Raw genomic sequence first — 27,292 nt, forward strand, 5'->3', positions numbered from 1 at the left:
GAAACTTTGCTGTTTATTTACTCACCACTCAGGCCTTCCGAGATTTTAACTTTTTTTGCTTAAGTAGAACAGCAAATAAGATTTTTAGTTGATAATTTAGTCCTTGGTGATTCATAAAATGCAAGTCAGCTCATCTTTTTACAGTAACAATGAAAAACCATACAAACTTTCATGTTTTCACCAGCTTATCTGTCTTCCGCACGGGTCTGAACTGTTTCCTCAGTTCAGTGACTTGTTGGAGGAACTGGAGCACTGAGTTAGTTGACAGAACCAGCTCCACAGGATCATATACAGCAGTACTTTTCCGAAATTGAGTGAGCACCTTGTAGATTTGTGCTGCTTGAGCCACAAACAGTTTCAGATGGTTCAGTCTAATTTGGTGAACTGATTCAACTAATTCACCAAAAAGAACCAGTTCAAAAGAATGAATAAATGAACCGGACATCCCTCTGGACCATTCCTAAGGCTATGCATTAAAGGTAATGTTGTAAATAATTTGTAGTTTCTTGAACAGCCCAATCCTCAATATATCGGAGTTTTGTGTTCCCTGATATGCTTTTTTATTCTTAAATACAGACATCCACTGACTTTTTTTGTGAATCACCAAAGACCACGGTTTTTACTAAAACTCTTCATTACTGTTATACTCAAGAAAAAAGTAATCTGGATGAAACTAAGCTGTTTTGTCCTGCAGTTGATCTCCACCATGACTGAGCAGTGCCATGGTGTATATGGAGGATTCCTCACCAAAAATAGTTTGGACTCGTGGTATTGATACGCAAAAATGGACTTTGGCATGTGTATATGCTACGCAATGGGTAGGATTAGGGTTGTGGGGTTGAAGCGAAACGTACAGTATGTATGTGAAAATAAATAAATCATATTCACGTCAACCAATTTCTTATCATATTCACACAAAAACTGCTTATTATATGCACAGCAAAGTCCAATATGTGCTTATTTGGCATACTCTTGATATGCATTTTCATGAGACCGGCTGCACTGTATTTTTTATATTGTCCAGTCATAGAGAAAAGTTTAATTTTTTCCCACCCCTCCAACTAAAAGAATCAAGAACTCCACTTGGATGTTTCACTGTGCATTAAAATGAACTATATTACACACTCTCAAAGAGAGAGAGAGAGAGAAAAGTTACAAAACCAGTCAATGGGGTGGTACAGTAGCTACCTTTTAAAATGGTACACTTTTGTACTTTCTTTACCTCTAAATGGTTCAAATTAATACCTTAAAGGTCCATATTAATACATAAAGTTATTAAAACATATTAGTACCTAAATATTACATATTAGTAACTACTGAAAGGGCACTGCCCCAGTGACAGCTTTTTTAAAAGTACAATGTATTTTAAATTCAAATCTCTCGTTAAATGTATACATCAGTGCTTTAAGTGGCCCAAAAGAGCTGCAGGTACTCTATTATAGCCTATATATATATAATATGTGTTTTTTTTTTTTTTTTTTTGATGACTCCCCTCATCCCCTGAGGTAACAGTGGGGTGTCTGCGGTCTTTGGTGACGGGATGGGTGGCTTATGATATTAGACTTTGTAGCCTATAATAAAAGATAATGAATTTCAAACCTTAACTAAACACATTTTTATTTAAAGATCAACCGTCTGTCATTATTCTTTAGTCTGCCACAAAAAACAACAACATTAAAATCATGAACTCAAATGTCATTGTAAAAAAAACAAAAAAAAACAATGACTGTTGTAACAGTGCGTAAATCAGACCTTTCTGTAAAGCTAACGCTAATGAGCTTAAACTTATTTTTTTTGTGCACAGTGCCGTGAACTGTCAATCACTCCTGTATGTGTGCATCACTGTCCTCCTCGCAGCTGCAGCAACTTGTGCTCTCTTCATCAAGCTTTAAAACGAAAAAGGGGACGTAAAGGTCGTATTGTCTGTGTGCATATAGATTAATAAGATAAATGAATATCTAAATTCGTGCCTAGCCACCTACGTTTTTTTTTTTTTTTAGAACTTAGAAAAAAAGATGCTGCAGCCAATGAGCAGTCGGGGGGCTGGTTGCAGAACGACTCAACCTCCGCAGACAGTTTTTAATGTTTATCAGACAATAACTACTCAAGATCTTGCTTTAGTGTAAATTTGGGACAAATATGGCCAGGTTCGGGATTCGGGACAACAGTTTAGATTTCGGGACTGTCGCGAAGCATGCGCTTTTCACTTGTAAAACTCAAGGGTGTATGGTAATGTAGTCTCTGCTCTCGGTGAGACGAAAAGCTTGCATTGTGAAGGGCACTCTGAAGGCGGCAGCGCAGGCAAAATATTAAAAGCTCTATTAAAACAGATGTACAAATGAGCGTACCGGTAAGCTAAAAGCACGTGCTGGGCGCACGGAGAGGTGGCGGTACACTCAAGAGCTATATTTGGAAGTGGCGGTACTGAGTACAGGTGCGTACCGGCCCACTTAAAGCACTGGTATACATTAAATAATTAAGTCATAGTTCAACATGATAAGTTCTAAAGAATGATGATAAGTTCTAAGAATGTTAAAGAAAAGTACATAATCTACACATGTACATTTTCATATTATAACTGTATAATACAGCAGTTGTAGACAGAAATTATATAGTACCTTCAAGTCAAAAGCTACCTATTCTTAGGTTTAAACGAAGGCCAAAAAATATTTTCTAGATGTGCTTTTATTGTGACTTGGACAAAATAAGAATTTTCAAGTCTGGATCATTCTAAGCTTGGTATCTTGCCAGCTGGTCATTTATTATTATTTAACTTTTTTAATGCTTTGTCATAGGCCTCATCTTCAAGTTGAGCCCTCAGAGCTTCTATCTCTCTCTGTCTCTGCTCCTCATTCTCCTTCAGGAGACGTTGTTTCTCTTTCTCAATCGCTCTCTCTACCCTTTCAAGCATCTCACTGGTGTAGTATTGACCACCATTCCCAGTGACCATTTTATCAATCTGGTCGAGCAACTGATTGACCTGTTCAGGGTTTTGTTCTTTATTATTGAACACATGGTATCGTCCACTGCAAGTTTTAATGAAACTCAGCAGTTTGGGGTTGTCCCGCACAAATGTGTGAATGTTTTTGCCCTCCAGTCGATCTCCATGAGTGAACAATGTCATTATGTAATTGGAGGATTCCTCACCAAAAACGGCTTGAATGATTCTTACAGCTTCTGCTTCTTCATCAGTGAATCTGCCGAGCTGAATCACAACTAAGAAGACGTGTGGACCAGGAGCAGAGAGAGGGATACAGAGTTTAATTCTGTTGACCACTTCATCTACAGTTAGGCTGGTGTCAAACAGACCTGGAGAGTCAATGACGGATACATTTCTGCTGTTTATAATTGCATTAAATTTTTCACATTGTCCAGTCACAGAGGAAAATGATATCTCTGATTTAAAAACCTTCTGTCCCAGGATAGTGTTGCCTGTTGTGCTTTTTCCGTTGCCTGTTTTTCCAACCAAAAGAATCCGGAGCGGCTCACCTGGAAGATGCACCAAACATTAACGAGAACTCTTGTTTATATATATATATATATATATTAGGGCTGCATGATTAAGATAAAAATCATAATTGTCGATGATATATATCATTTTAAGGAAAAAAATACGTTGACTTTAAATTTCATGGCATCAACACATCTCAAAAAAGTTGGGACAATTGAACTGCAGGCACGGTGGATTGTGTTCACCGGCAGTTTTCGCTGGAAGTATTCCTGAGCCCATGTTGTGATCTAGAGTAGCATTCTTGTATGTGATGCAGTGATGTCTAAGGGCCAGAAGATCACAGTCATCCATTATGGTTTTCCGGTCTTGACCCTTACGCACAGAGATTGTTCCAGATGCTCTGAATCTTTGGATGATATTATGCACTGTAGATGATGATGACTTCAAACTCTTTGCAATTTTTCTCTGGAAACTCCTTTCTGATATTGCTCTACTATTTTTCACCACAGCATTGGGGGAATTGGTGATCCTCTGCCCATCTTGACTTCTGAGAGACACTGCCACTCTGAGAGGCTCTTTTTATACCCAATCATGTTGCCAATTGACCTAATAAGTTGCAAATTGGTCCTCCAGCTGTACCTTATATGTACATTTAACTTTTCCGGCCTCTTATTGCTACCTGTACCAACTTGTTTGGGATGTGTAGCTATCATGAAATCCAAAATGAGCCAATATTTACCATGACATTTCAAAATGTCTCACTTTCAACAGTTGATATGTTATCTATATTCTATTGTGAATAAAATATAAGTTTATGAGATTTGTAAATTATTGCATTCCTTTTTTATTCACAATTTGTACAGTGTCCCAATATATACACAATATATATATATATATTAGGGGCGTAACGATACGCATATTCGTATTGAACCGTTCGGTACGAGGCTTTCGGTTCGGTACGCGGTACGCATTATGTATACCGAACGGTTCGTTGGACTAATTAATTATATAAAAAAAAAAAAAGAGAAATATAATGATATGCGTTCAACAAGGTAGCCCAATAACCCAAACGACGTAACAGGCAACGCCCCTGACACTCCCGAAGAAGAAAAAAACACCAACTTATATGTTTATGTTAGGCTACTACTTTCTCCTCCTTTCCAAAGCGCTCGGGCAGAAGCGCTCATGAGGCATCTGTCTTTGCTAAGCAACAAAGAAGTGCTCTCTCCATGAGACGCGGAAATTTCAGCAAAGGATAAATGGATTTGCAGCTCTAAAAATTGCTTGCAGTAGCTCTGCTACTAAATTTATTTCAAAATTGCAATCCATATACAACTATGATCAGCTGTTCCTTCATCTTAGCTGAGCTTTCAATGTTGTTAGGGGAAAGGATGAAGCTGATTGGTTAGTTCTTGTCACATGACCCGCGGTGCGCTTGAGATGTTTTTACATTTTGCTGTATCTAAAACGTACAGAACCGAACCGAACCGTGACATCAGTGTATCGTATCGAACTGAACCGTGAATTTTGTGAAACGTTACACCCCTAATATATATATATATATATATATATATATATATATATATATATATATATATATATATATATATATCAAAGTACACTCCAAACATTATAATAGTGAAAAAAAGTGAAATTTGTTAATTTATGAAAAATTTACAACTGAAATAAAAGTACAGCATAATGCAACCTGAGTTTGAGAAGTGACGAGGTGAGGATAAGAACTGCAGATAATTGTCAAATGCAGATGTGCAAAGCTTGTCACATCATACCCAAAAAGACTGTAAAAGTGCTTCAACAAAGTATGAACACTTATGCAGTGTTTTTATTCCAGTTTTTCCTTTTTAATACAGTTGCAAAGATGTCAAAAATATGTTTTTTATTTTATTTATTGGGGGGGGGGGGTATATACAGATTGATAATAAAACAATATCTTACCTGTATCATCCAAATCCTGTTTTTGTTGTTTAAAGATGCTATTTTTGTTGATTGAGATGACACTTGTCCACTTATACAGTACATGTCAAAAAGATAATCAGCGTAGAATGAAAACAGGAGAAAGTATGAGTGCATATTCTAAGTGTATGTAAGCATACCTGAAGTCCTATTGAAACAGCTGCAACAATTACACAAAGCAACAATAATCTTGTAGAGAAAGTTGGAGAGTTCCAAGACTTTGAGGTCATTGTTGATGGTCTTAGAGAAATGTCATACACAGCTGTAAAAGCATGTAAAATAGATCACTAGATCATTAAATACACTTTTCATGCTAGTTTGCTAATCCTAATATATATTGTATGAATTTTACACCAACCAGCTACCAGGTACCGCCTCTCGATTACATAAAACACTGGACTTTTATTAAATAACTATTTTAATCCGCAGGCTTTCAGTTCAGATATATGTTAGTATAAACGATTCTTACTAATGGAGATAAAAACATAATTTACGACTCACTTTTAAATGAAGAGCACATAGTGCAGATAGTTGTGCGAGTAGACGTGACTGAGCTAGGTTTCGTTTTACTTTCCTATTCAGGAGAACGACCAGCCTTGCTTCACAGGAAGGGTTTTCTGTGTAGACCATCTACAGGACACAAGACGCAACTGCATGATGAGATTTATCAATCGGTAAAGCAGCACGTCGCCTGTTTAGACATTTCTTAATCAGAAACAGGAGATAAAGCTGAACTTTTCCACATAAATATGTTTTACACAAAAATTAGTTAATAGTAATTAATATTTAAAAAAAATATTGAAAATGTCTGAAATGTTGAAATTCATATGAAATGTAGAGTCACAACCCTTCTGTAAAATAGAACAAGATAAACATCACTACAAATAGGGCACCATTACAAACATTACAAGCGTTCAACCATTAACCATTAACCATTAAAATCATTAAAATTTCCTGTTAGGTTTTTTGGGACATATTCCTTTAGGATTTAGTAGTTTTAACAAGCCATCAATAAAAGGCAACACATTAGAATAGAGAACCACATGTACCAAAGTTTCCATTAAAGCCATTCTATTAATGACCAATCAACAACACTTAACATTGTGGTACAACCGGAGAATAAAATAAATAAAAAAACTTAAGGTTGACTTCCTTTTCAGTCTGTTATACACGCTGAAATGTTCTTTGGGACATGTTCTCCTCGTCAGCATCAACTCTGCATCCATTGTTGCACTGTAAAATGGACTCATGCTCCTTTTGATTGACATTCCAACAGATGTTAGACCAAGTTGCATGCACATCCACTGAACAGAGAATAAAAAACGTTAGTCTCATTATTTATAAACAATATACTGCGGATGTATTTGTATCTGTTCCCGACTATGTGACAGAGTAAGTTTTGAGGTGGCTGGTCAATATAGGGCCCTAGAGCAACGCCCAAGAGCCACACATGCTTTTAAGAATTCAATACATAGTTTATTTTTATGTTATGTCCCAGAAAAAAAAGTACACAAATGTAATGGCATGTACCAACTCTCAAGCACAGATTGATTATTGATAACTGATGGAACAAAATAGATATTGACAACCTATTCTGCTCCACAAAGTAAGGTATTTGTAAAGTGAAGTACAAATATGTCCAAAAGCTCTCTCTCAGTTACACTGACTTGACACAAAATTACTTCACATTGTTGGTTTGCTCCTTCATAGTGCATTTTAAAACATTAACCTAAGCAGTAGCAAACGAGTGAACAATTTTGGACACAGCAATTGCCAATGATTTAAAACATATGCAAATTATGGGTGTGTATGTAAGGCTATTGATTTGTATTTTCAAAATACAGAACGACACATGGTGAAACTCTCATACAACATTTTCTTTGCAATTTATTTCCGGTTTCTATGCAAAGAATGCATGTGATGGCAGAGTGCCACAGACACTGAAGAGTGCATGAGAGCATGATATAGGCAAATAACTCAATGAAAGGGCAGATATTTTACATTTACAACAAGCAAAAAACAGTAAACTTGTTATTACTTGCACTGCTGTCTGTTCATCCAGAATACTGAGTAATCCATTTGCACACTGAAATATTTTCTATGCACTTTATTGTGCTTTGCACTAGTGTAACTGATGTTCATATATTCATAGTTTCTGCCTATGGTGTACATACACTTTTACATAATCCATCTGTATAGTATGTTCATAGTACAAGTATCTTTATATCATGCTGATAGTATTTAAAATCTGTAAATTATGTCCATAATACTTCCTTATCTGTATATTTATTGTACATATTGTAGACCTTGTATATTCTGTAGTTACTGCTTATTGCACTTCTGGTTAGATGCTAACTGCATTTCGTTGCCTTCTACATTACATGTGCAATTACAATAAAGTTGAATCTAATCTAATATAATATAATGTAATCCAGTTAGTTAAAAAATTACTCCATGTGAAAGCAAAAGTAGCAGTTCATATTCATTGCAGTTTTCTTTTGCATTGTCAGGAGCTTCTCTACCAAGTGTAGTCCTCAGACCTTGTTTTCTTCTGTCTCTGCTCCTCTTTCTATTTCAGGAAGTGCAATTTCCGCCTCAGTCGCTTACTTGAGGTTAATCATCATTTTGGTGTACTGTTGCCCACCATTCTCAATGACTATTTTACCAATCTTTTCAAACAACTGAATCACTTGTTCAGGATTTTGTTCTTGATTGTTAAATACATGGAATCTTCCACCACAAGTTTTTATGAAACTGAGCAGCTTGGGGCTGTTACACACAAATGTGTGAATGTTTTGTCCTCCGGATGATATCGATGAGTGAACCGTGCCATTGTGTTTGTGGAGGATTCCTCACCCAAAAATATTTTTTTATAATTCTGACTGCATGTTCATCTGTATATCTGCCCAACTGAATTACAACTAAGAAGACACGTGGATCAGCAGCAGAAAGAGGAACACAGCATTAAATCCTGTCAATGACTTCTATTTCTTGCTTTTTCTTGATTTATTGCAAAACTTTATAAAGCAAAACAAGTGCATGAGGTCACAATGCATATATATATAATAGGATCTCACACACACAAACAAATCTCAAGTACAATTTATATAGATCACAAAAATGAAAGCAGTCCTTCATTTATATAAAGCATGCAATACAGAGACACATTTCTCAGACATTTTTCTTGCACCTTCATATACCCACTTTCAAATTATTAAACAGTCAGATTCCATATTCCCCAGAATAATGTAAACACGATTTGTTTCTATTTATTAATAAGTCTTTGTAAAGTAAATATTTAAAAAAACTTTTTCTAGCCACAGTTTTTGTGCACCAGATCACCAGAAGAATTTGCTTAATGATTTAATCAAAGAACTGACCAAGTGGATCAAGTATGGAAGCCCAGTCTCTGCTTGGATTCTTGCCTCCTCTTCATATTTATTGTTTAACTTTTTTAATGCTTTGTCATAGGCCTCATCTTCAAGTTGAGTCCTCAGAGCTTCTATCTCTCTCTGTCTCTGCTCCTCATTCTCCTTCAGGAGACGTTGTTTCTCTTTCTCAATCGCTCTCTCTACCCTTTCAAGCATCTCACTGGTGTAGTATTGACCACCATTCCCAGTGACCATTTTATCAATCTGGTCGAGCAACTGATTGACCTGTTCAGGGTTTTGTGCTTTATTATTGAACACATGGTATCGTCCACTGCATGTTTTGATGAAACTGAGCAGTTTTGGGTTTTCCCGCACAAATGTGTGAATGTTTTTGCCCTCCAGTCGATCTCCATGAGTGAACAATGTCATGATGTAATTGGAGGATTCCTCACCAAAAACAGCTTGAATGATTCTTACAGCTTTTGCTTCTTCATCAGTGAATCTGCCGAGCTGAATCACAACTAAGAAGACGTGTGGACCAGGAGCAGAGAGAGGGATACAGAGTTTAATTCTGTTGACCACTTCATCTACAGTTAGGCTGGTGTCAAACAGACCTGGAGAGTCAATGACAGATAACTTTCTGCCATTTATTATTGCATGAAACTTTTCACACTGTCCAGTCACAGAGGAAGATGATATCTCTGATTTGAAAAACTTCTGTCGCAGGATAGTGTTGCCTGTTGCACTTTTCCCCACCCCTGTTTTTCCAACCAATAGAATCCGGAGTGGATCGCCTAGAAGATGCACCGAACATTAACCAATAATTATATAATTTTTTAAAACTCTTGGTAATATAATTAAGTTTACAAACATCTATTTAAAAGAACAATGAAATATACCTTTATTAATCTATTGTAATACCATTTATCATGTATATATAAAAAGATAACAAATATATAACCTACCTACATCATCCAAATCTTGTTTTTGTTGCTTGGAGATCTAGAAATGATTTATATAATGTTACAAATGTTATCACATTTGGCAGCTTTTACTGTTCATAAATGACAAAATACAAACTTAAGCATACCTGAATCCCTATTGCAATAGCAGGGACAATTATACAAAGTATCAGTAGTTCTGGGAGACAAATGCATCCCAAAACTTTGAGGTCGTTGTTGATGGTTCAGGAGAAGTGTCCTGCACAGCTAAAAAGAAAGTCATGGTGTATATATAATATATATATATATATATATATATATATATATATATATGTGTGTGTGTGTGTGTGTGTGTGTGTGTGTGTGTGTGTGTGTGTGTGTGTGTGTGTGTGTGTGTGTTTGTGTAAACATTTATTTATGTATTTATTCATTTATTTATTTAATATTTTGATTGATGCAGTGAAGAAGAAAACAGGAAATCTCTTTTTACGGAAGCAAGCAAAGTTTTAGCAAACAAAAACAACACTTAACAATTTCCCCAGTTATTTGTTCTCCAGCAGTTATTACTATAATATTTCATTATAGTATTTTTCAATTTAATAAATATTCCATATGGCCTTTGAGCCCCTAAACAATGCAATTTCAGGTCATAGTTTTAGGCTAAGTACACATTACAGTTTTTATGATTTCATCTTATATCACACCAACTATGTTTGGTACTGCTGTAAATCAAGCTTCAACTGTCTATAAACGATTGTTGTCTCGTTAAAATCACTAAAAAGACTGTAAATTGTTTTTTATGAAATAGCTACAATCATCAGATTGCTTTTCAATGCAAAAAGTTGGTACAAACCATTTTAAAGTTACAGCTCACCTTTAAATGAAGGGCACATCGTGCATGTACAGATGTTAACTGGGTCCGTTTTTGTTTCCAACAAAAGTTTCGTTTACTCAAAAACTTGCTAAAATTGTTCTTGCGTCACAGGAAGGGTTGTCGGTATAGACTACCATCTACAGGAGACAAGGCGCCGCTGCATCACAATAAGACAGTCAATGATATTTATCCAAACAAAAAGTTTTACACAAAAACAAATTAATGGTAGTTTTTTATGTTATAACAATAAGAATAATATTAATAATATTGTTTAATAATATTATTAATATTGTTTAATTATATTATAAAATAATAATAATACAGGTCATTCTAAAAAAATTAGCATATTATGATAAAAGTTCATTATTTTCCATAATGTAATGATAAAAATTAAACTTTCATATATTTTAGATTCATTGCACACCAACTGAAATATTTCAGGTCTTTTATTGTTTTAATACTGATGATTTTGCCATACAGCTCATGAAAACCCACAATTCCTATCTCAAAAAATTTGCATATTTCATCCGACCAATAAAAGAAAAGTGTTTTAATACAAAAAAAGTCAACCTTCAAATAATTATGTTCAGTTATGCACTCAATACTTGGTCGGGAATCCTTTTGCAGAAATGACTGCTTCAATGCGGCGTGGCATGGAGGCAATCAGCCTGTGGCACTGCTGAGGTGTTATGGAGGCCCAGGATGCTTCAATAGCGGCCTTAAGCTCATTCAGAGTGTTGGGTCTAGCGTCTCTCAACTTTCTTTTCACAATATCCCACAGATTCTCTATGGGGTTCAGGTCAGGAGAGCTGGCAGGCCAATTGAGCACAGTAATACCATGGTCAGTAAACCATTTACCAGTGGTTTTGGCACTGTGAGCAGGTGCCAGGTCGTGCTGAAAAACGAAATCTTCATCTCCATAAAGCTTTTCAGCAGATGGAAGCATGAAGTGCTCCAAAATCTCCTGATAGCTAGCTGCATTGACCCTGCCCTTGATAAAACACAGTGGACCAACACCAGCAGCTGACATGGCACCCCAGACCATCACTGACTGTGGGTACTTGACACTGGACTTCAGGCATTTTGGCATTTCCTTCTCCCCAGTCTTCCTCCAGACTCTGGCACCTTGATTTCCGAATGACATGCAAAATTGGCTTTCATCCGAAAAAAGTACTTTGGACCACTGAGCAACAGTCCAGTGCTGCTTCTCTGTAGCCCATTTCCTGCACACGCACACAAATGTTGATTTCATTTAGTTCAAAGTTCAAAGTCAATATATAAAAAATATGAAAAAGCAGAAAACAATAAATGATTAATCTAAAATAAATGATGATCAAAAATAAATAAAGGCATGGTAATAGTTTCCGAGTTTTATTGTGATTGGCCATCATGTAATAAAAAGCTTAATACTGTTAATAAATAGAATTGACGTTGACACTTTTTGAGCATTCAGTTACTATATTATATATATGATACAGCGATAAGATACTCTTTGCAAATGTACTGTGAGAGTCTCCTACTAAGCCATATTCTTCGATTTCACTTTCATGTGGATCGACGCTGGTTATTAGTTGTTTCGCAAAGCAGCTTTTATATGTCAGTGGAAGCAGGCGCATATACAGCCGCAGCGCTGTGCGTCGCTGCTGAGCTCGTCTGCGGCTTCATCTCCACTTAAAGGAGACGCAACAAAGAGCGACAGCCGTGGGCCCTGCTAACAGCGTGCCTTACTATAGCTTTAAGAACTTAAAATATGGTCTGGGTGGTTTAAATTAATTTTGCACAGTTATTATAGAGAGACAGACTTAGTTTTTTTGTTTATGCCACTTTCATTTTTGAATCTTGCAATGCAAGAGCGTCCATTGCAATATGTTTGACAATCGGATCAGGGGCGTTAGCAACCCAACATTTTTCATATTTTATGCCTCCTGGTTTTCTGCAAGCTATGTTTCATTTCGTTGAGCATTTTTGAGGCGTCCTGAAGTACGAGAAAACAACTTTAGAGGTGATGGAGCCGCAGCTCTCAAACAACAAAGAGGAGATGGAGAAAGAGGCGGCCCTGGAGAAATCCGCGGGGCAGAGTACCGCATCTACACCGTGCAGAGCATTCAGAGGACGGGGCGACGGGTGTCTGAAGACCGAAGGGACTTGCCCACCCGAGACAAACGGAGCTGCGCCGAGCGTGGCGGGGTCCGGGCGCGTTTTAAGGGACAGGTCAACGAGAGCGATTCCCGTTTGGAGGCAGAGCGATTTCGGGGAGGGCCGGGGTGAAGTGACACGCGACGCTGCGGCGAATCGCCGGAGGAAAGCGAAATGCCCGCGGCGCAGGAAGAGCACAGCAGCCGCGCAGGGTTCATCGAATGCGGCCAGAGAGTTCAGCGGCGACTGCGACCTTCCGGACGAGTACGTGCGCCTTTTAGCCTCTAAAATAACATGTTTAAGAGCCCAATAAGAAGACCTCGCTTGTTCAGGTCCAAATAACATGGCATGGCATTTTGTGCTAGTTTCACACATTTAGACGTGATGCTGACAGACTGCAGCGTTTACATTTAACTTACTCTAGTAAAGCTGATGTGTTTCTGAGAGTAGTGGGGCAACATAAAAGACGCACTCTGTGACACTGGAAGGATGATTTGAAAGATGAGATGATAAATAAATCAGCCTGTTTCTCCGTCTTATGACAGGTTTGAAGAAAACAAGGATGCGCTGGTTAATAGAGGTACTTTAAATGGCATTTATTTTGTTAATGATTATCTGAAGGAGGTTATACATGGCCAGCAGTTTTATTAGTTTTCAATCATTTTTATAAAAAAAAACCCTGAATATTCCAAAAATGACTGTATTCATTAGTTACTAGTGCATATTTTAATATTTACATTTGAATTATGAATAACATTTATTAAACTGATTTGTTATTGTTAACAAAGAACGTTTTTTGCCATTCAATTCTGTGAAGTTTTGTGACTCAAGTATACCAAGTATAGTATAGAAGTCAAGTATTCACTTTCGACTACTTTGTTTTAAAGTTTGGCTAGCAACTATTATGTTGTAGTAGTCTATTTCTTTGTAACTAGTAACGTTCCCCCAATAGTAAAAATCTATTTTAGCTTTACAGGTAGTTTATTTATTTGATATACTAGTACCTTTATAATCATAAACAATGAGTACCCCGCCAGAATAGCTTCTCTATAGTTAAAATTAAACATCTTATTACTAGTTATAATTGGGACTCAATCCACTAGTAGTAATAGTAAGTAGGTACTAGTGTGTATTTAATTAGCACTTGTAAAACTGGAATCTATACCAGCAACCATTGCAATACAAAGTATATAGAACTGGGAAATAGGTAGATGCATAGTTATCTGAATATCTGGTAAATACAATAAGGCTCACTTTAACATTATTTAACATTTCATCTATCTCAATTAAAATAAATTTAAATAGTTACTAATACTGTAAATTATTACAATTAAAGATTTTATTTGTTAATATTATTTAATGGGCCTGAGCTAATATGAATGAATAATGAACAGTTGTACTTTTGTTAAGTAATGTTAACAAAGTAGAAAATGAGTTAAGGAACTTTATTGTAAAGTATCATTGAATATTTAAGTCACATATTGCCGTAGAATTCTTTGGCAAAAATCTCAATATGTAACCAGTAAGAGCTATTTATTGTTGGGATATTGACTATTAGCAAAGAAATCCATACTAGTAAGTAATGAATATGTACTGGTGACAAGCTGAATAGATGTACTCACCTTTGGAATAAGTACAAGTATCTGACATACTATTAATTAAAAGTACAAATCCTATAAAGAGATACTAGGTACTTTAAGGAATAAAACAACAGTTTGCCTCAGGTTGTGATCTGATTCTGCTTCATGTGACTGTGTTCTCTTCCAGCGGCCCGCGGCAGACGGGTGCAGGTGCGCTCAGGGGCCCGCAGCTGCCGGGGCTCGCCTGGGACTGTGTTTAAAATTGAGCCAGAAATGGACATTGACTATGGTACGCTGCTGAGCTTTTAATGTAGTAGACTGAGCAGGTCCACTACTAATGCTTGATCGAATACAGACAAAAAAAATATATATATATATATATATTAATAACTATAATGGTTGCACATTTTGCTTGCAGAGGAGGCCAATAAAGCAGTCGAAAAAACAGGAACAAGGTGATTGCACATTTATAATGAGAACACATGAACACTGTTCATGAAAGACCCCATGAAATCAAAGTTGGAGTTTTGTGGTTTAATATGCATTGAATATGCATAGCGTTTCTGTTCCATGAAAGAAAATGGGCCAAGACTATCTTGCATTACTTTATGAGTTTAAATTTCTGTCATCCATTTAGCAAAAGCCGGAAGTGCATCTTCATTTACGCTGTGACGTCAACTTAAGGCTGTTGGCTTTGTTATTTTGGCTTTGTTATTGGCTTTAAGACTATTGGGTTAGTTAAAAAAAAAAGACATAAGACCAGTTTCATCACTGGACAAAAACGGTGTTCGTCAAGCCATTTCGTGGGGTCTTTGAAGACAATGATGGCTGCTAGTGTTTTGGAGTTGGTCTAACAAGCCCTATGTTTGTTAACTGCCATATTTTAGTGTGGAGAAAAAGGAAGAGGAGAGCTTGGATGATGAAGATGTTATAGAAGTGGAAGAGTGTCCATTTGTGGATGATCCAAAAGATGAAAACTACCTTCCCTTTTCTCATAGGTAATGTTGTACCTTGTGTACATATACTGATCGCAGTCATTTGGAATTGACATTAATATGGCTTGAGCATTGTTAAAACCTCTCGGAAGCAGGTACTGTTTCAGTTGATAAATGACATGTTATAGCATGATTGAAGTAATAATTAGTTAATGATAAAATGAAAGTTATTAATTATTCAGACTTACAGTATCACAGAAAAACCTGTCAGCATCAGGGAATTATAAAATTGTGATTTCAGATTTTTTTTTTCGTCATGGTCATCGAAAACACATTTCTGTTTGTGAGAAAACTGTCAGTTCTTTGTTGATTATGTATGCCTTTTGTTAAGCTTTGAAGAAATTTCTGTAATTATTGATCAGTTATCTAATCTAACCCTGTAAAGTTATTGCATTGGTGCATTGCACACATGTATGTTTTCTTTAAGAAAATGTAAATAGAGTGATTACAAAAAATTAAAAGGTTTATAAACACTGCTTTATTATTTAAATCATGTATTAGATCATCTACGCTGATGATGGCTTGTTGCCAATTTTCTTTTTTGCTAAACAGTGAGGAAGAGGAGATCGTCAGCAGTGATGAAGATGCCCCTTTTAGAGATGACACGGATGACCAGAGCTACGATCCTAAGTATGAGAAGTGTGTTGTTCTGTGGGTCTTCTGAATTTCTGGTCTCCAACGCCTTCTATATTTCTGTTGTGTTTCTGTGCAGGGAAATTCCTAAGTTGAGGCGCAGACCCCCTACTAGACTGACGGAGAAGGACAAAGCTTCAATGCAAGAGACCGAGATTAAAACTGAGGGAGGGGAGAGCACAGATGTGCAGACCGCTGCTGAAGTTGAGGAAGGTGCCGAGGCACCCAGGAAGTGAGTCACTGATGTTGTTTTGTATGTTTGTGATGGAAACACAACTTGACACCCCTGCAACACTCACTTAGTGAATGATAAACAAATATTAACCATCAGACTTTCTTGTTTTTTGTCTTAGAAGAGGGCGAAGAAGGAAAGATGATAAAAGCCCTCGTCTTCCTAAAAGAAGGTAACAGAGCATCTCACATTCAACACTGAAAACAGTCCTAAAACATAAATAGAACTCTATGCATTTCCCTTTTTAATTAAATACAAAATTTCATAAAAATAAAATTTTGTATTCTAAATAAAAAGGGTTTTTTTATATATATAAAAAAATTATTTTATTTATTTTTTTGTAGTAGTATCTGCTGGCTGGTGTTTACAAAACTTTCGAAAATAAAGTCTGAAATTTTGGGATAATTAAAAAAAAAACTAAATGAAATTGTTAATAGGTCATGGAAAATTCATTTAAATTTCTATAGTCTGTATTACTTTTTATAAATATTTTCAGTTCTAAAGTGTTTTTTTTTTTTAAGATATTGCTCTCTTTACAGATGTGCTGAAATTTTTTTTTTTAATAAGTTTAATAATTATTAATTTTAATGTAATCATTTTAAATGGTGATCATCTGTTCTTGCACTCAGGAAAAAGCCGCCGGTGCAGTATGTGCGTTGTGAAATGGAAGGATGTGGTACAGTGCTGGCCCATCCGCGTTACTTACAGGTACAAATGTAAACTAGTATTCCCCTTCACTGTTAGACAGTTTACACCTGAAGGCTTTCTGTTGTCTTTCTCTCCTGCAGCATCACATTAAATACCAACACCTGATGAAGAAGAAGTACGTCTGCCCTCATCCCTCATGCGGACGACTCTTCCGGCTGCAAAAACAGCTACTGCGGCATGCCAAGCACCACACCGGTAAGATAAACCCATCCAGTGTTAAGCTTGAAATGGTTATCCTGAGCCGTGTTTCCACGGGCCAGTCGCGTTTCCACTGTCACTTCCGACGAAATCCTTGGGCCAAAGAGGGCCAGCTGGGGCTAAAGGAGGGGTTATGAACAAAGGCGGAGTTTCTCAGCGTCTGAAGAGCGTCAGCGTGGATCATTTCAAAAAGATAACAGCTTTAACACCAGTATTAAAGACTTTTTAAAATCAGTTGAGCTCAAAACTTACTCTTAGTTAGCAGCAAGTGTTTGAAATAACTTGATCCGATGTGGATTATAATCACTAAACAAGGCAGAAATATTTATAAGCGATGTAAAAGACTATGCACGCTAAACATTAACGTTACCATAGTAAACATGGTAAATGCAACCACTTGGAGAATTCAGACATCAGCTTCTTATTCTCTATCACAATTGTGTATTTATTAAGTAACATTTTATCTGTCGTCTCGTTTCGTGAGTTTAGCTCCACGTTGCATATCATCAAAATATAATAATGATTTTTGTTCGGGAGCTTTTATAAAAATAGAGAGTCTGCGCTGAGGATCATAACAGAAAGATAACCGCTATAACAGCAGCATTAAACACTTTTTTAAAATAAGTTGAGCTCAAAACTCACTTTCAGTCAGCAGCGAGTGTTTGAAATAACTTGATCCAATGTGGATTATAATCACCATACAAGGCAGAAATATTTATAAGCGATGTTAAAGACTATGCGCGCTGGGCATTAACATTAAACATGGTAAATATGACCACTTGAAGAAATCAGACCTCAGCTTCTTATTCTCTATCACAATCGTGTATTTATTTAGTAACTTATATTATCTGTCACAAGCCTCGTCTCGAGAGTTTAGCTCCACGTAGCCTATCATAAAAATATAATAATGTTTTTGTTCGGGAGCCTTTATAAAAATAAAGATATATTATCATTCATTCTAAATGTGAAGGCCACTGTGACTACAAATAAACAGAAACAGACTCGACTGAATAAGCAGCGTTAAAAATAAATAAATAAAATAGAAAGTGTATTTATGTGTGATTTTAATTTTGAGTCTTGATAAATGTAATAAATATGATCAATGAATCACTTATTCTATAGTTAAAACATCGATGCTTTTGAATTTGAATATAACAAAGCATGCAAACAAATGTCCGCTTTTATCATGTTCGTTTTGTGATCGCGCATGTTCCAGTGACTTATTTCTTAGTTTTCTGATAACTTCTCTTTGTTGGTGAAATAATGATGTTGCATGACGTTGTTCTGATTGGCGTGTAAAGGGCGTGTTTTAGTGTCGCGCAGCGGAGCTTCAGGCTCCACGGTGGAAACCCTGCGCTACCCTGGCCTCGGTGCTACTGGCCCGAGGCTATAAGCCCCGCCCGGCCCGCTTTAAGCCCTGGCTCGCACTGGCCCGACAGTGGAAATGTGGCTATGGAGTGCCTTTGGTTGGGTGGCTTTTTAAAAGTACAGTCTGTTTCAGATCAGAGAGACTATATCTGTGAGTTCTGTGCTCGCGCCTTCAAGAGCTCTCACAACTTGGCTGTGCATCGAATGATACACACCGGAGAGAAACCACTGCAGTAAGTCGAATCTCTGCTGCTTACACACTACTGCATACTTTTGCTTCCAGCTGAGGAGACAAAGTACAGGCACTTGATCATTTTTGTAAAGCAAACACTAGACAGGAAATCAGGTTTTGTATCTTCTGAAGGGTTTAATTTTGTGATAATGACCAGCTGACTGTTAATTTTCCTGCTAAATACATGACATAAAAAAATATATATTAAAGGTTAAATTCACCCAAAAATGAAAATTCTGTCATTACTCACTCACCCTCATATTGTTCCAAACCTGTAAGACTTTCATTCATCTTCAGATCACAAATGAAGATATTTTTGACCCTCAGTAGACAGCAATGCAATGGCAATGGTCTCAGGTCCAGAAATGTAGCAAGGACATTGGTAAACTATTACTATTAAATAGTATAACACTAAACAGTATTACTATGGTAATGTTTAATACATTTTTTTATAAAATTATTTTACAAGTATATTGTTAGATAATTACAGTGTTTTTGGTCAAATTGTCCAGCCTTACAAAAAAGCAAAGCAAACCTGAAGCTCTTTTTAAAAAATTGCATTTAAACACAATCACAATTTTTTTTTTATCTTAAAATCCCAGTTAGCTTTTATCCCTAAATCATGAATCCCTAGAATGCGTGCTTAATTTTTTAGAACAATTGATATTTTGATCATATTTTTTCCCAAGAACATTTTATAAACTCCAAATAATATCAGTCTTAATAACTGCTATTGATTTTGTAAAGAATTACACCACCAGGAACCCAATGCCACTTAAAGAGTTAGTTCACCTGAGAATTAAAATTTGTTCATCTTGTACTCGCCCTCGAAGCATCCTAGGTGTATGTCACTTTCTTCTTTCAGAATAATCCAATCTTGAGTTATATTAAATATTGCCCTTGCTCTTCCAAGCCTTTCAATGAGGCAAGAGGGTGTTTGTTGTCAACAGTTCAGAAGACTTGAAATAAAGTGAGCACATCTTTAATAAAACGTCCCTCCCACAGCTCCGTGGGGTGAATAAAGGCCTCCTGTAGTGAATCTATGCATTTTTGTAAGATAAATATCCAGACTTCATTTTTCCCACTTCTGCTGACTGTGGGGAGCCGGAAGACATGCAGGTGGATGCTGTAGTTTGTCAGCACTGCGTGGTTCATGACAAACGTGGAGAGAGTATTGTAAAGAAAAATTTCAGAGGATTTTGAAATAAGCCAAGAAGAGACTGGTTTTCCTTTGCTAAAGTAAGGACACTTTGTTTCCCAGAGGTGCGCGTGACTCATGTGTCTTTCAACTTCTGCCTGCACGTCTTCTGCATCCCACAGTAAACTGTATTAAGTTTGAAATCTGGATATGTATCTTACAAAAATGCATGGATTTGCTACAGGGGGTCTTTATTTACCCCCCGGAGCCGTGTGAGGGATGTTTTATTACAGATGCACACACTTTATTTCACGTCTTCTGAACTATTGACAACAAACAGCCGTTTACCCGCATTGAAAGACTTGGAAGAGCAAGGAAAAATTTTAATATAACTTTGATTGGATTATTCTGAAAGAAGAAAGTCACATACACCTAGGATGCTACGAGGGTGAGTAGAAGATGGATGAATTCTCATTCTCGAGTGAACTAACCCTTTAATAAAGATAATAAGCTGAAGTCTCAATACATAGAAGCTGATTTTTATGTTTCTTGCACAACAGATCTTGTGTGTTCTTCACCTCCAGCCCTCAGTAACAAATATATATAATTTAAAAATGATTAAATACAAGACTAAGTAATTAAGAAAATGTGGAGCAAACATGGTGCAAAATATAACAGACTGCTCAGGCTGCCAAATCCAGCTCGTTCTGATGTAGAGAAGGAAGGATGTTGAAGGTGAAACATGAACCATGGAAGATGACGGTGATTTGTCACGCCCTATTGTGAAATATATTAATATTGTATGTAATGGCTTTAACTTTTGGTTGCTTTGTTTAAATGTCATTACCAGGGAGACTGTTTTATGTTGCATTTTCAATACTTAAAAATTTGACATTGTAGAATAGTCCAATAAAATGCAAGATCCCCCCGTAGTCATTTCGCGGATCTATAAAAAAATGTATTACAGTAAATCTCATCTCATTTCCTCTGTAGGTGTGAAATCTGTGGTTTCACTTGCCGTCAGAAGGCCTCTCTTAACTGGCACATGAAGAAGCACGATGCAGATGCCACGTACCAGTTCTCCTGCAGCATCTGTGGCAAGAAGTTTGAAAAGAAGGACAGTGTGGTGGCTCACAAAGCAAAGAGCCACCCCGAGGTGCTCATTGCCGAGGCCCTGGCCTCCAATCCCGGAGCCCTCATCACCACTCCTACCGGAGTCACCTCGCTCCTGGAGACCTCCACAGGCTCCATGCAGACAGAGCAGGTGGTCCCTGAGGCCCAGGGGAGCTCTGCGATACCAGCAGGTCAGGTGGGTCCAGTGATGGTTGTGGATCAGGATCACCCAGTACACACAATGCAGGTACCGGTGACCCTGGCCTTGTCCTCGACTGAAGAGGAGAACAGTTCTCCTTCACAGCAGACCTCTGCTCACTCTCTGCAGATGCCACTACAGTTTGTCTCGACGCAGCAACACCAAATCCAGCAGCTACCCATTCAGCCCTCCATGACCAGCGTCACCCAGCAGGCTCCTTTGGTCCAGCAGCTGCCCGTTCAGTCCTACAGCCCTCAATCCCAGATTGTCCACATGGCCTTCAGAGCTCTTCCTCAGCAGCAGCTCCCACTGGTGTCTGTCGCACAGCAGCTGCCTCTTCAAACCACCCAGCCACATCAAAACCAGACCCTCTCTAGGCCCCCGAGCCTCAACCCAGAGGGGTCCGCTGACTCCCGGGGCGTTTTGGGATTCAGGGGCGATCCTGCCTCCTCATCATCTACTTCACCCCAGTCTTCCACTACTCCTTCTGAGACGAGACCGGTGGTCTGGGAGGGAGACGGGACTAATGAGAACGGAAGTGGGGGTGGGGTTTGGGGGGTGGGCGGAGAGGGGGAGGAGCCAAACATGACGGACAGTTCAGACGGCCAAGTACAGCGTGTTCTGCTGTAGTGAAGGAAGGATGTTGAAGGTGTAACATGGAAGACTGTGAGATGACTGTTAGTTGTCGCGCTCCTAAATGCCCTGAAGTTAAATATATAGAGTAATAAATAGATTGTATGTAATCGCATTAACTTTTGGTAGCTTTGTAGAAATGTCTGTACCAGGGAGACTGTGTTTTGAGTTATCATTGTTCATTTTGTTTATAAACCGTTATAGTCCCCTCCAACAACCACGTCTGTTTTGTGTGTGTGTGTGTGTGTGTGTGTGTGTGTGCGTCATTTTGTAGCTGTAGAGGCTTCCACAGATCTTAATTCTCATTAGTCTGTGAGTAAAGCCATTGTGCGTAAGCAAACTTGTGCCATCATGTGGCTCAAATAGGTGCTGTAGAATTAGGGATGCACCCATATTACAGATAAGATGATCATTTTCATGTTATGGTCAATATTAAAATTCCATCCTATTTTGTCTAAAAAATTGTCAAATAAAACACTAAAAACAAATCAGCTGTTTTAAATGTTTCAAGTGAATTTATTCATCACTATTACATATCTTATTAACTAGTGTTCAAAAGATTGGTACAGTATTAAAAAATAATCTTAATAGCAGTTAATGCTAATATTGTTAAATAATGGTCCAATTAAAGCTTTTAAATAAATTTCTAAGATGGCAAGCAGAATTTGCAGCAGCCATCTATCTTCTATGTGACATTATCCTTAAGAAATAGTTCTAATATACTGATTTAGTGCTGAAAGAAACATTTATTGTTATAAATGTTGAAAACACTTTTGCTGTGTAAGCCAGGATACATGTTTTAAAATAACAGCATTTACTTGAAAAATACTTTTGTTACATTATTTATAAAGTATTTCTGTCACTGCATGCATTTAATGCAACTTCGCTTAATAAATGTACTTTTCTTTCAAACAAATCTAACTGCCTGCAAACTTTTGAACTTGTGTATATGAAATTTAAACTTATAGCTACCAGTTTTATGAAAACAAGTCTCTAATATCAGCAGAAACACAAAACAACACAAATATATAGTGCAACCCTAGGTGAAATTTAACATAATAGCAAAAAAGGGACTATTCAATTTGAAAATACATTGACCATATATATATATATATATATATATATATATATATATATATATATATATATATATATATATAGTCATCAAATACACAATGTGTATACTTACATTTATTGTTTCAAAACCTTTAATGTAGGATTAAACGTGGGGCTTTTGGAAGCAAAATAAGACCCAGATAAATGCCATTTTAATAATGACATCTATTCCTTACATTTGTTAGAAACATTTTCACAAGTCTCTCTCAGCTAATACTGAACACATCACCTCTGTCTACAAAACATTATCTCTGGAGAAAATCTGTAACACATTTGACATACTATCACAATCTCATCAGTAGCATATAAATGCAATAAATATAATACATCACCCTGGATGTTTTTCACATAAAAGTAAGTTGTAACCCAAACTATGTCATACAGACAAAAAGTTTTGAATTGTTATGGTTGTGAGAGTGTGGCATACTGCTTGAGCGCACGTTTTGGTGGAATGAGAGAATCATTCACCCCCACTCTTCTCTTCTTTTGCTGTTCATTGTCTTTCTCTCCATCTGTCTCTGCGTCTTCCTTACGAGGAGCCAGCAGACCATCATCGTGTGGTGGAACTGTAACATTGTCTTTTGGTCCACTGTCGGAGGTGACCACGCGGTTACTCTGCAGATCGCTGTCATGTGCGAACTTGCAGCGGCTTCCAAAGCGGCAGCGGCCATCCTTCCTGTAGGCCACACAAATGCGCTTACCATCAATCTGGGTGGGGCGCGCTTGTAAAGTAAGAGGAACGTGTTTCTGTAGGACATTCAGTCGCTCCTCTGCCAGCTCTTTGAATGGATTAGCAAACACACTGCTGCCTGTAAGCGCTCCACCCGAGCTGGATCCTCCCAGAGGTGGAGGAGGGAGCTTGTGAGTGTGAGGACGGACGGAGAGGAGCGGCTCGGGAAAGGAGCGATCAGCTGCGTGCGGCTCCTCTTGATCCTCATTCTCTGGACCAGATTCAGACTCACTGGAAGGCGAGTCCGACTCCAACAGGAAATTACAGCTTTTTGTCTTCTCTACAGTGCATTCTGTCTTTTTGAAGCACCTAAGCAGAAATAATTAAAGAAGTTTATCTAAAAAATGATACTTGATCATTCTGAGCTCATATCATGTAATCGTTTATTCATGACAGTGAATGGTGATCACTGCTGTCAAACTTTTTTCTAACTTTTATTATATTTTTCTTAGTTTACACACACACACACACAAAGCACCCTTACCATCCCCCCCCCCCCCCCCCCCCTTGTGAAAAGAAGCAACGTTTCTCATACCTAACTTTTTTAAAGTGAAATAATACACTTTAAAACAGGTACTTAAGTGCAAACTAAATGTAATGTTTTAAGCACTTAATTGCAATAAAATAAAATATATTGTAGTTTAAATCTATATTAAATTAGGAGTGCATGCATGTATATATTTCAGACAAATACAGTATGTTGCTTATAGATTAAATATATAATATTATTTATATGAATATAGACATGTAAATACATGTACGGTTTTCAAAATATATATGTTTTGTATTTACATAACAAATATACACAGACAGAACACACATACATTATGCAAACAAAAACTTGGATGCAATTAATCATGATTAATTGTTCGACAGCACTACCTTGTAATGTAATTTCATAATTCTATTCCTCTTTGAAATACAGTTAAAGTGTAATACTTAATATACTTACAAGCATTTATGAAAATAAATAATTGACGCATATATATACTAAAATATGCTTTAATTATTTATATTGAAATCTGTATATCATGTATTTAAATATATTTTTTTTTACATGTAAGAAGCTGTCGTGAAAGCATACTCCAAGTGGCTTTTTAATATTATTTTTACATTATATGCAAGTTAAACAATATACTTTTAAATCACAAAATGAGTTGCTGTAGAACAATTAGTTATTTACCACATAATGAGAGTGAACGGTGACCATCGCTCTCAAACAAGAGTTGAATTGACAGTATTAAATTACAGGACTTTATTTCCTTACGAAAAGTTTTCATTTGGCTTCAGAAGACTTGGAATAAAGTCCACAAGTCGTGTGGACTACTTTTATGGTGCTTTTTGTCCTTTGTGGAGCTTGACAGCCCCAGTCCCCGTTCACTCTTACTCAGTTCTAAATGATAGATAGATAGATAGATAGATAGATAGATAGATAGATAGATAGATAGATAGATAGATAGATAGATAGATAGATAGATAGATAGATAGATAGATAGATAGATAGATAGATAGATAGATAGATCAACTGATATTATAAATAATGTAACGTTATTTGTTTAATTATGAATTACTTACTCATTCGCCTTGTCTTCTCCTTTCTCTTCATCCTCTGACTCGGATGAAAGCCCGTATCCCACAAGCGAATTCATGTCGATTATATACAAGTTATTGAGATTTGTGATCCAAATTCTGTTAAAAAAAAGCTTATCAGTATGACTGGATATTGATATTCCACTGTCATTGAATTATTTATTTATCCGGAAGTCGGGTTTTCTTCTTGGTCCCCCAAACAGATTTTCGTGGAAATAAACAGTAAATGCATGTGCCACCGCGAGGCGCGGAATGGTAATGCGACATTAGATAAATTTAACCAATACAAATAATAATAATAACATTGAAATGATTAGATCAAACACTTAATGCATAAAACGCTAAAATAATACTGAAAATTTGAAATGTTAAATTTGGCAACTAAATGAAATAAACATATTACATATTACTTTATTTTAATTTTAGAATATGTTTTATTTTTTGTGCTTTTGTCATATATATATATATATATATATATATATATATATATATATATATATATTATATATATATATATATATATATATAATATACACACACATATACACACACATATACACACACACATACATACATACATACATACATATATATCTGACAAAAGCACAAAAAATTAAATATATTCTAAAATTAAAAAAGTCAAATGTAAATGAAACTTTAATTACAATTAATATCAAAATAAAATATTCAGTAGTATTAATATACATTACAATAAATATTATACAAATAATACTAAAATAACACTGAAGTCTTTTAAAGCAGGTCTAATACACATGTATTTGCAGTGGTGCTGGGCACCAAGGGACATGACTTTTTTTGTACACTTATGTAACAACTTTGTTAACAAGTGGTACAATGAATAGCGATTCAGCACTGGAATTTATTTGTAATGTTTAAGACGAGTGTAGCTGTTATCAGTAGCGGAAGGATATGTGTATATCTTCTCTAATGCACTGTCTGCAAACAGAGTCATGTTCTGTCTTGGCACTTTTCCACAGCTTCTAGTGAAACCACAAGATGCAAAGAAATGTTTAACATCACTTGATATAAGAAGGCACATTTAAGTTAAATATGTCACATAATAGGCAGTGTGATAGTGAAATATAGATTTTAACAACATCACTTTTCACACTTCATGCAATTTAAAGAAATGTTGTACATTCCTAAGTAAATATGGGCCTACACAAAAATGTCCCGAATTAATGTCTGAGTAAAAGGTTACAAATATTTTCTCGCCTCCCTATTGTAAAAAGGGAAGGTGTGGGCACTGATAAGCTTAGAAAAATAGAGAAAAAAAAAGTAATACCAGACATTTATACCACCCTTCCTTGTTATTCCACGTAGATAACAATTCCTTTTGTGATTAGGTAACATGGCCACAGAATTTGGCAGAAAGCCGGGCAGAACTCAAATGGCCATCCACAAACTGAACTTACAAATTTGAGCTAATTTAATCATGTTTTCTGCTGCTTATTAGAGTGCAAGATTAATGCATTCAATTCTAAAGTCATTAAGAAATTTCTTGACATGCTTTAAATAGCCTAATGTAAGCAACTTGCATATATATATATATATATATATATATTATATATATATATATATATATATATATATATATATATATATATATATATATATATATGCCACAAACAACAAATACACAAATGTAAAAGCCTATATATGAAATGGGTTTTATGTTTTTACTTCATATGACAATATTTTTCATATTTGAAAATTTAATATGTAAACACATATTATATGTGCTTATGGGAAGATGTGTCTCAATCTCAAACTTGTACTACTCTGCTTCTGGTCCAAACAACATATATAATTTACAAAAGATGATGATATGTAGATGCTCAACATTCACATTTCAGGTATGATTATGTAATTCATAAAACAAGACGTAATGAAACCAACACCTTGTACTCGTAACCAAAAACCACATTCTAAACCAAATGAAATTCCAGAGGCCCAATGAAATTCCAGAGGCGAGAAAAAAAAAAATCATTATTCCCTAACCAGACTTTAAAAGCAAACGGCTCTGTTTCGGTGCTTTTTCATTTATTTATTATTTATA

General features: G+C 36.3%; 3 protein-coding genes across 6 annotated transcripts; 1 reads left to right on the plus strand and 2 right to left on the minus strand.

Annotated features, from left to right (window-relative positions):
- Nucleotides 1-2,425: 2,425 nt before the first annotated feature.
- On the minus strand, nt 2,426-10,728 carry LOC113071255 (uncharacterized). The gene is made up of 8 exons (XM_026244618.1): nt 10,612-10,728; nt 9,887-9,936; nt 9,762-9,798; nt 8,767-9,590; nt 5,927-5,999; nt 5,566-5,687; nt 5,408-5,477; nt 2,426-3,489 (listed from the first exon to the last, which is right to left on the minus strand). Exons 1-8 carry the CDS (start codon nt 10,628-10,630, stop codon nt 2,756-2,758), a joined length of 1,929 nt encoding a protein of 642 aa, XP_026100403.1. The 5' UTR covers nt 10,631-10,728; the 3' UTR covers nt 2,426-2,755.
- Nucleotides 10,729-12,271: 1,543 nt separating this feature from the next.
- Nucleotides 12,272-21,990, plus strand: LOC113071260 (E3 ubiquitin-protein ligase ZFP91-like). Of its 4 annotated transcripts, XM_026244625.1 has the most exons (12): nt 12,272-13,011; nt 13,293-13,327; nt 14,515-14,616; nt 14,746-14,782; nt 15,215-15,325; nt 15,875-15,952; nt 16,035-16,187; nt 16,309-16,359; nt 16,817-16,895; nt 16,976-17,090; nt 18,595-18,694; nt 20,825-21,990. In XM_026244625.1, the coding sequence occupies exons 1-12, from the start codon at nt 12,617-12,619 to the stop codon at nt 21,771-21,773; spliced, it is 2,205 nt and encodes a 734-aa protein (XP_026100410.1). In that variant the 5' UTR covers nt 12,272-12,616; the 3' UTR covers nt 21,774-21,990. The 4 variants fall into 4 exon arrangements, with proteins under 4 accessions (XP_026100410.1, XP_026100411.1, XP_026100412.1 ...); XM_026244628.1 differs by lacking the exon at nt 13,293-13,327 and having other exon boundaries at nt 12,826-13,011; XM_026244626.1 differs by lacking the exons at nt 13,293-13,327; nt 14,515-14,616; nt 14,746-14,782.
- Nucleotides 21,991-22,922: 932 nt separating this feature from the next.
- On the minus strand, nt 22,923-25,395 carry LOC113071262 (uncharacterized). Its single transcript, XM_026244629.1, has 2 exons — nt 25,198-25,395; nt 22,923-23,931 (listed from the first exon to the last, which is right to left on the minus strand). Exons 1-2 carry the CDS (start codon nt 25,269-25,271, stop codon nt 23,295-23,297), a joined length of 711 nt encoding a protein of 236 aa, XP_026100414.1. The 5' UTR covers nt 25,272-25,395; the 3' UTR covers nt 22,923-23,294.
- Nucleotides 25,396-27,292: the final 1,897 nt, after the last annotated feature.

This window comes from Carassius auratus, unplaced genomic scaffold (assembly GCF_003368295.1).
Source record: "Carassius auratus strain Wakin unplaced genomic scaffold, ASM336829v1 scaf_tig00006720, whole genome shotgun sequence".
Taxonomy (NCBI): domain Eukaryota; kingdom Metazoa; phylum Chordata; class Actinopteri; order Cypriniformes; family Cyprinidae; genus Carassius; species Carassius auratus.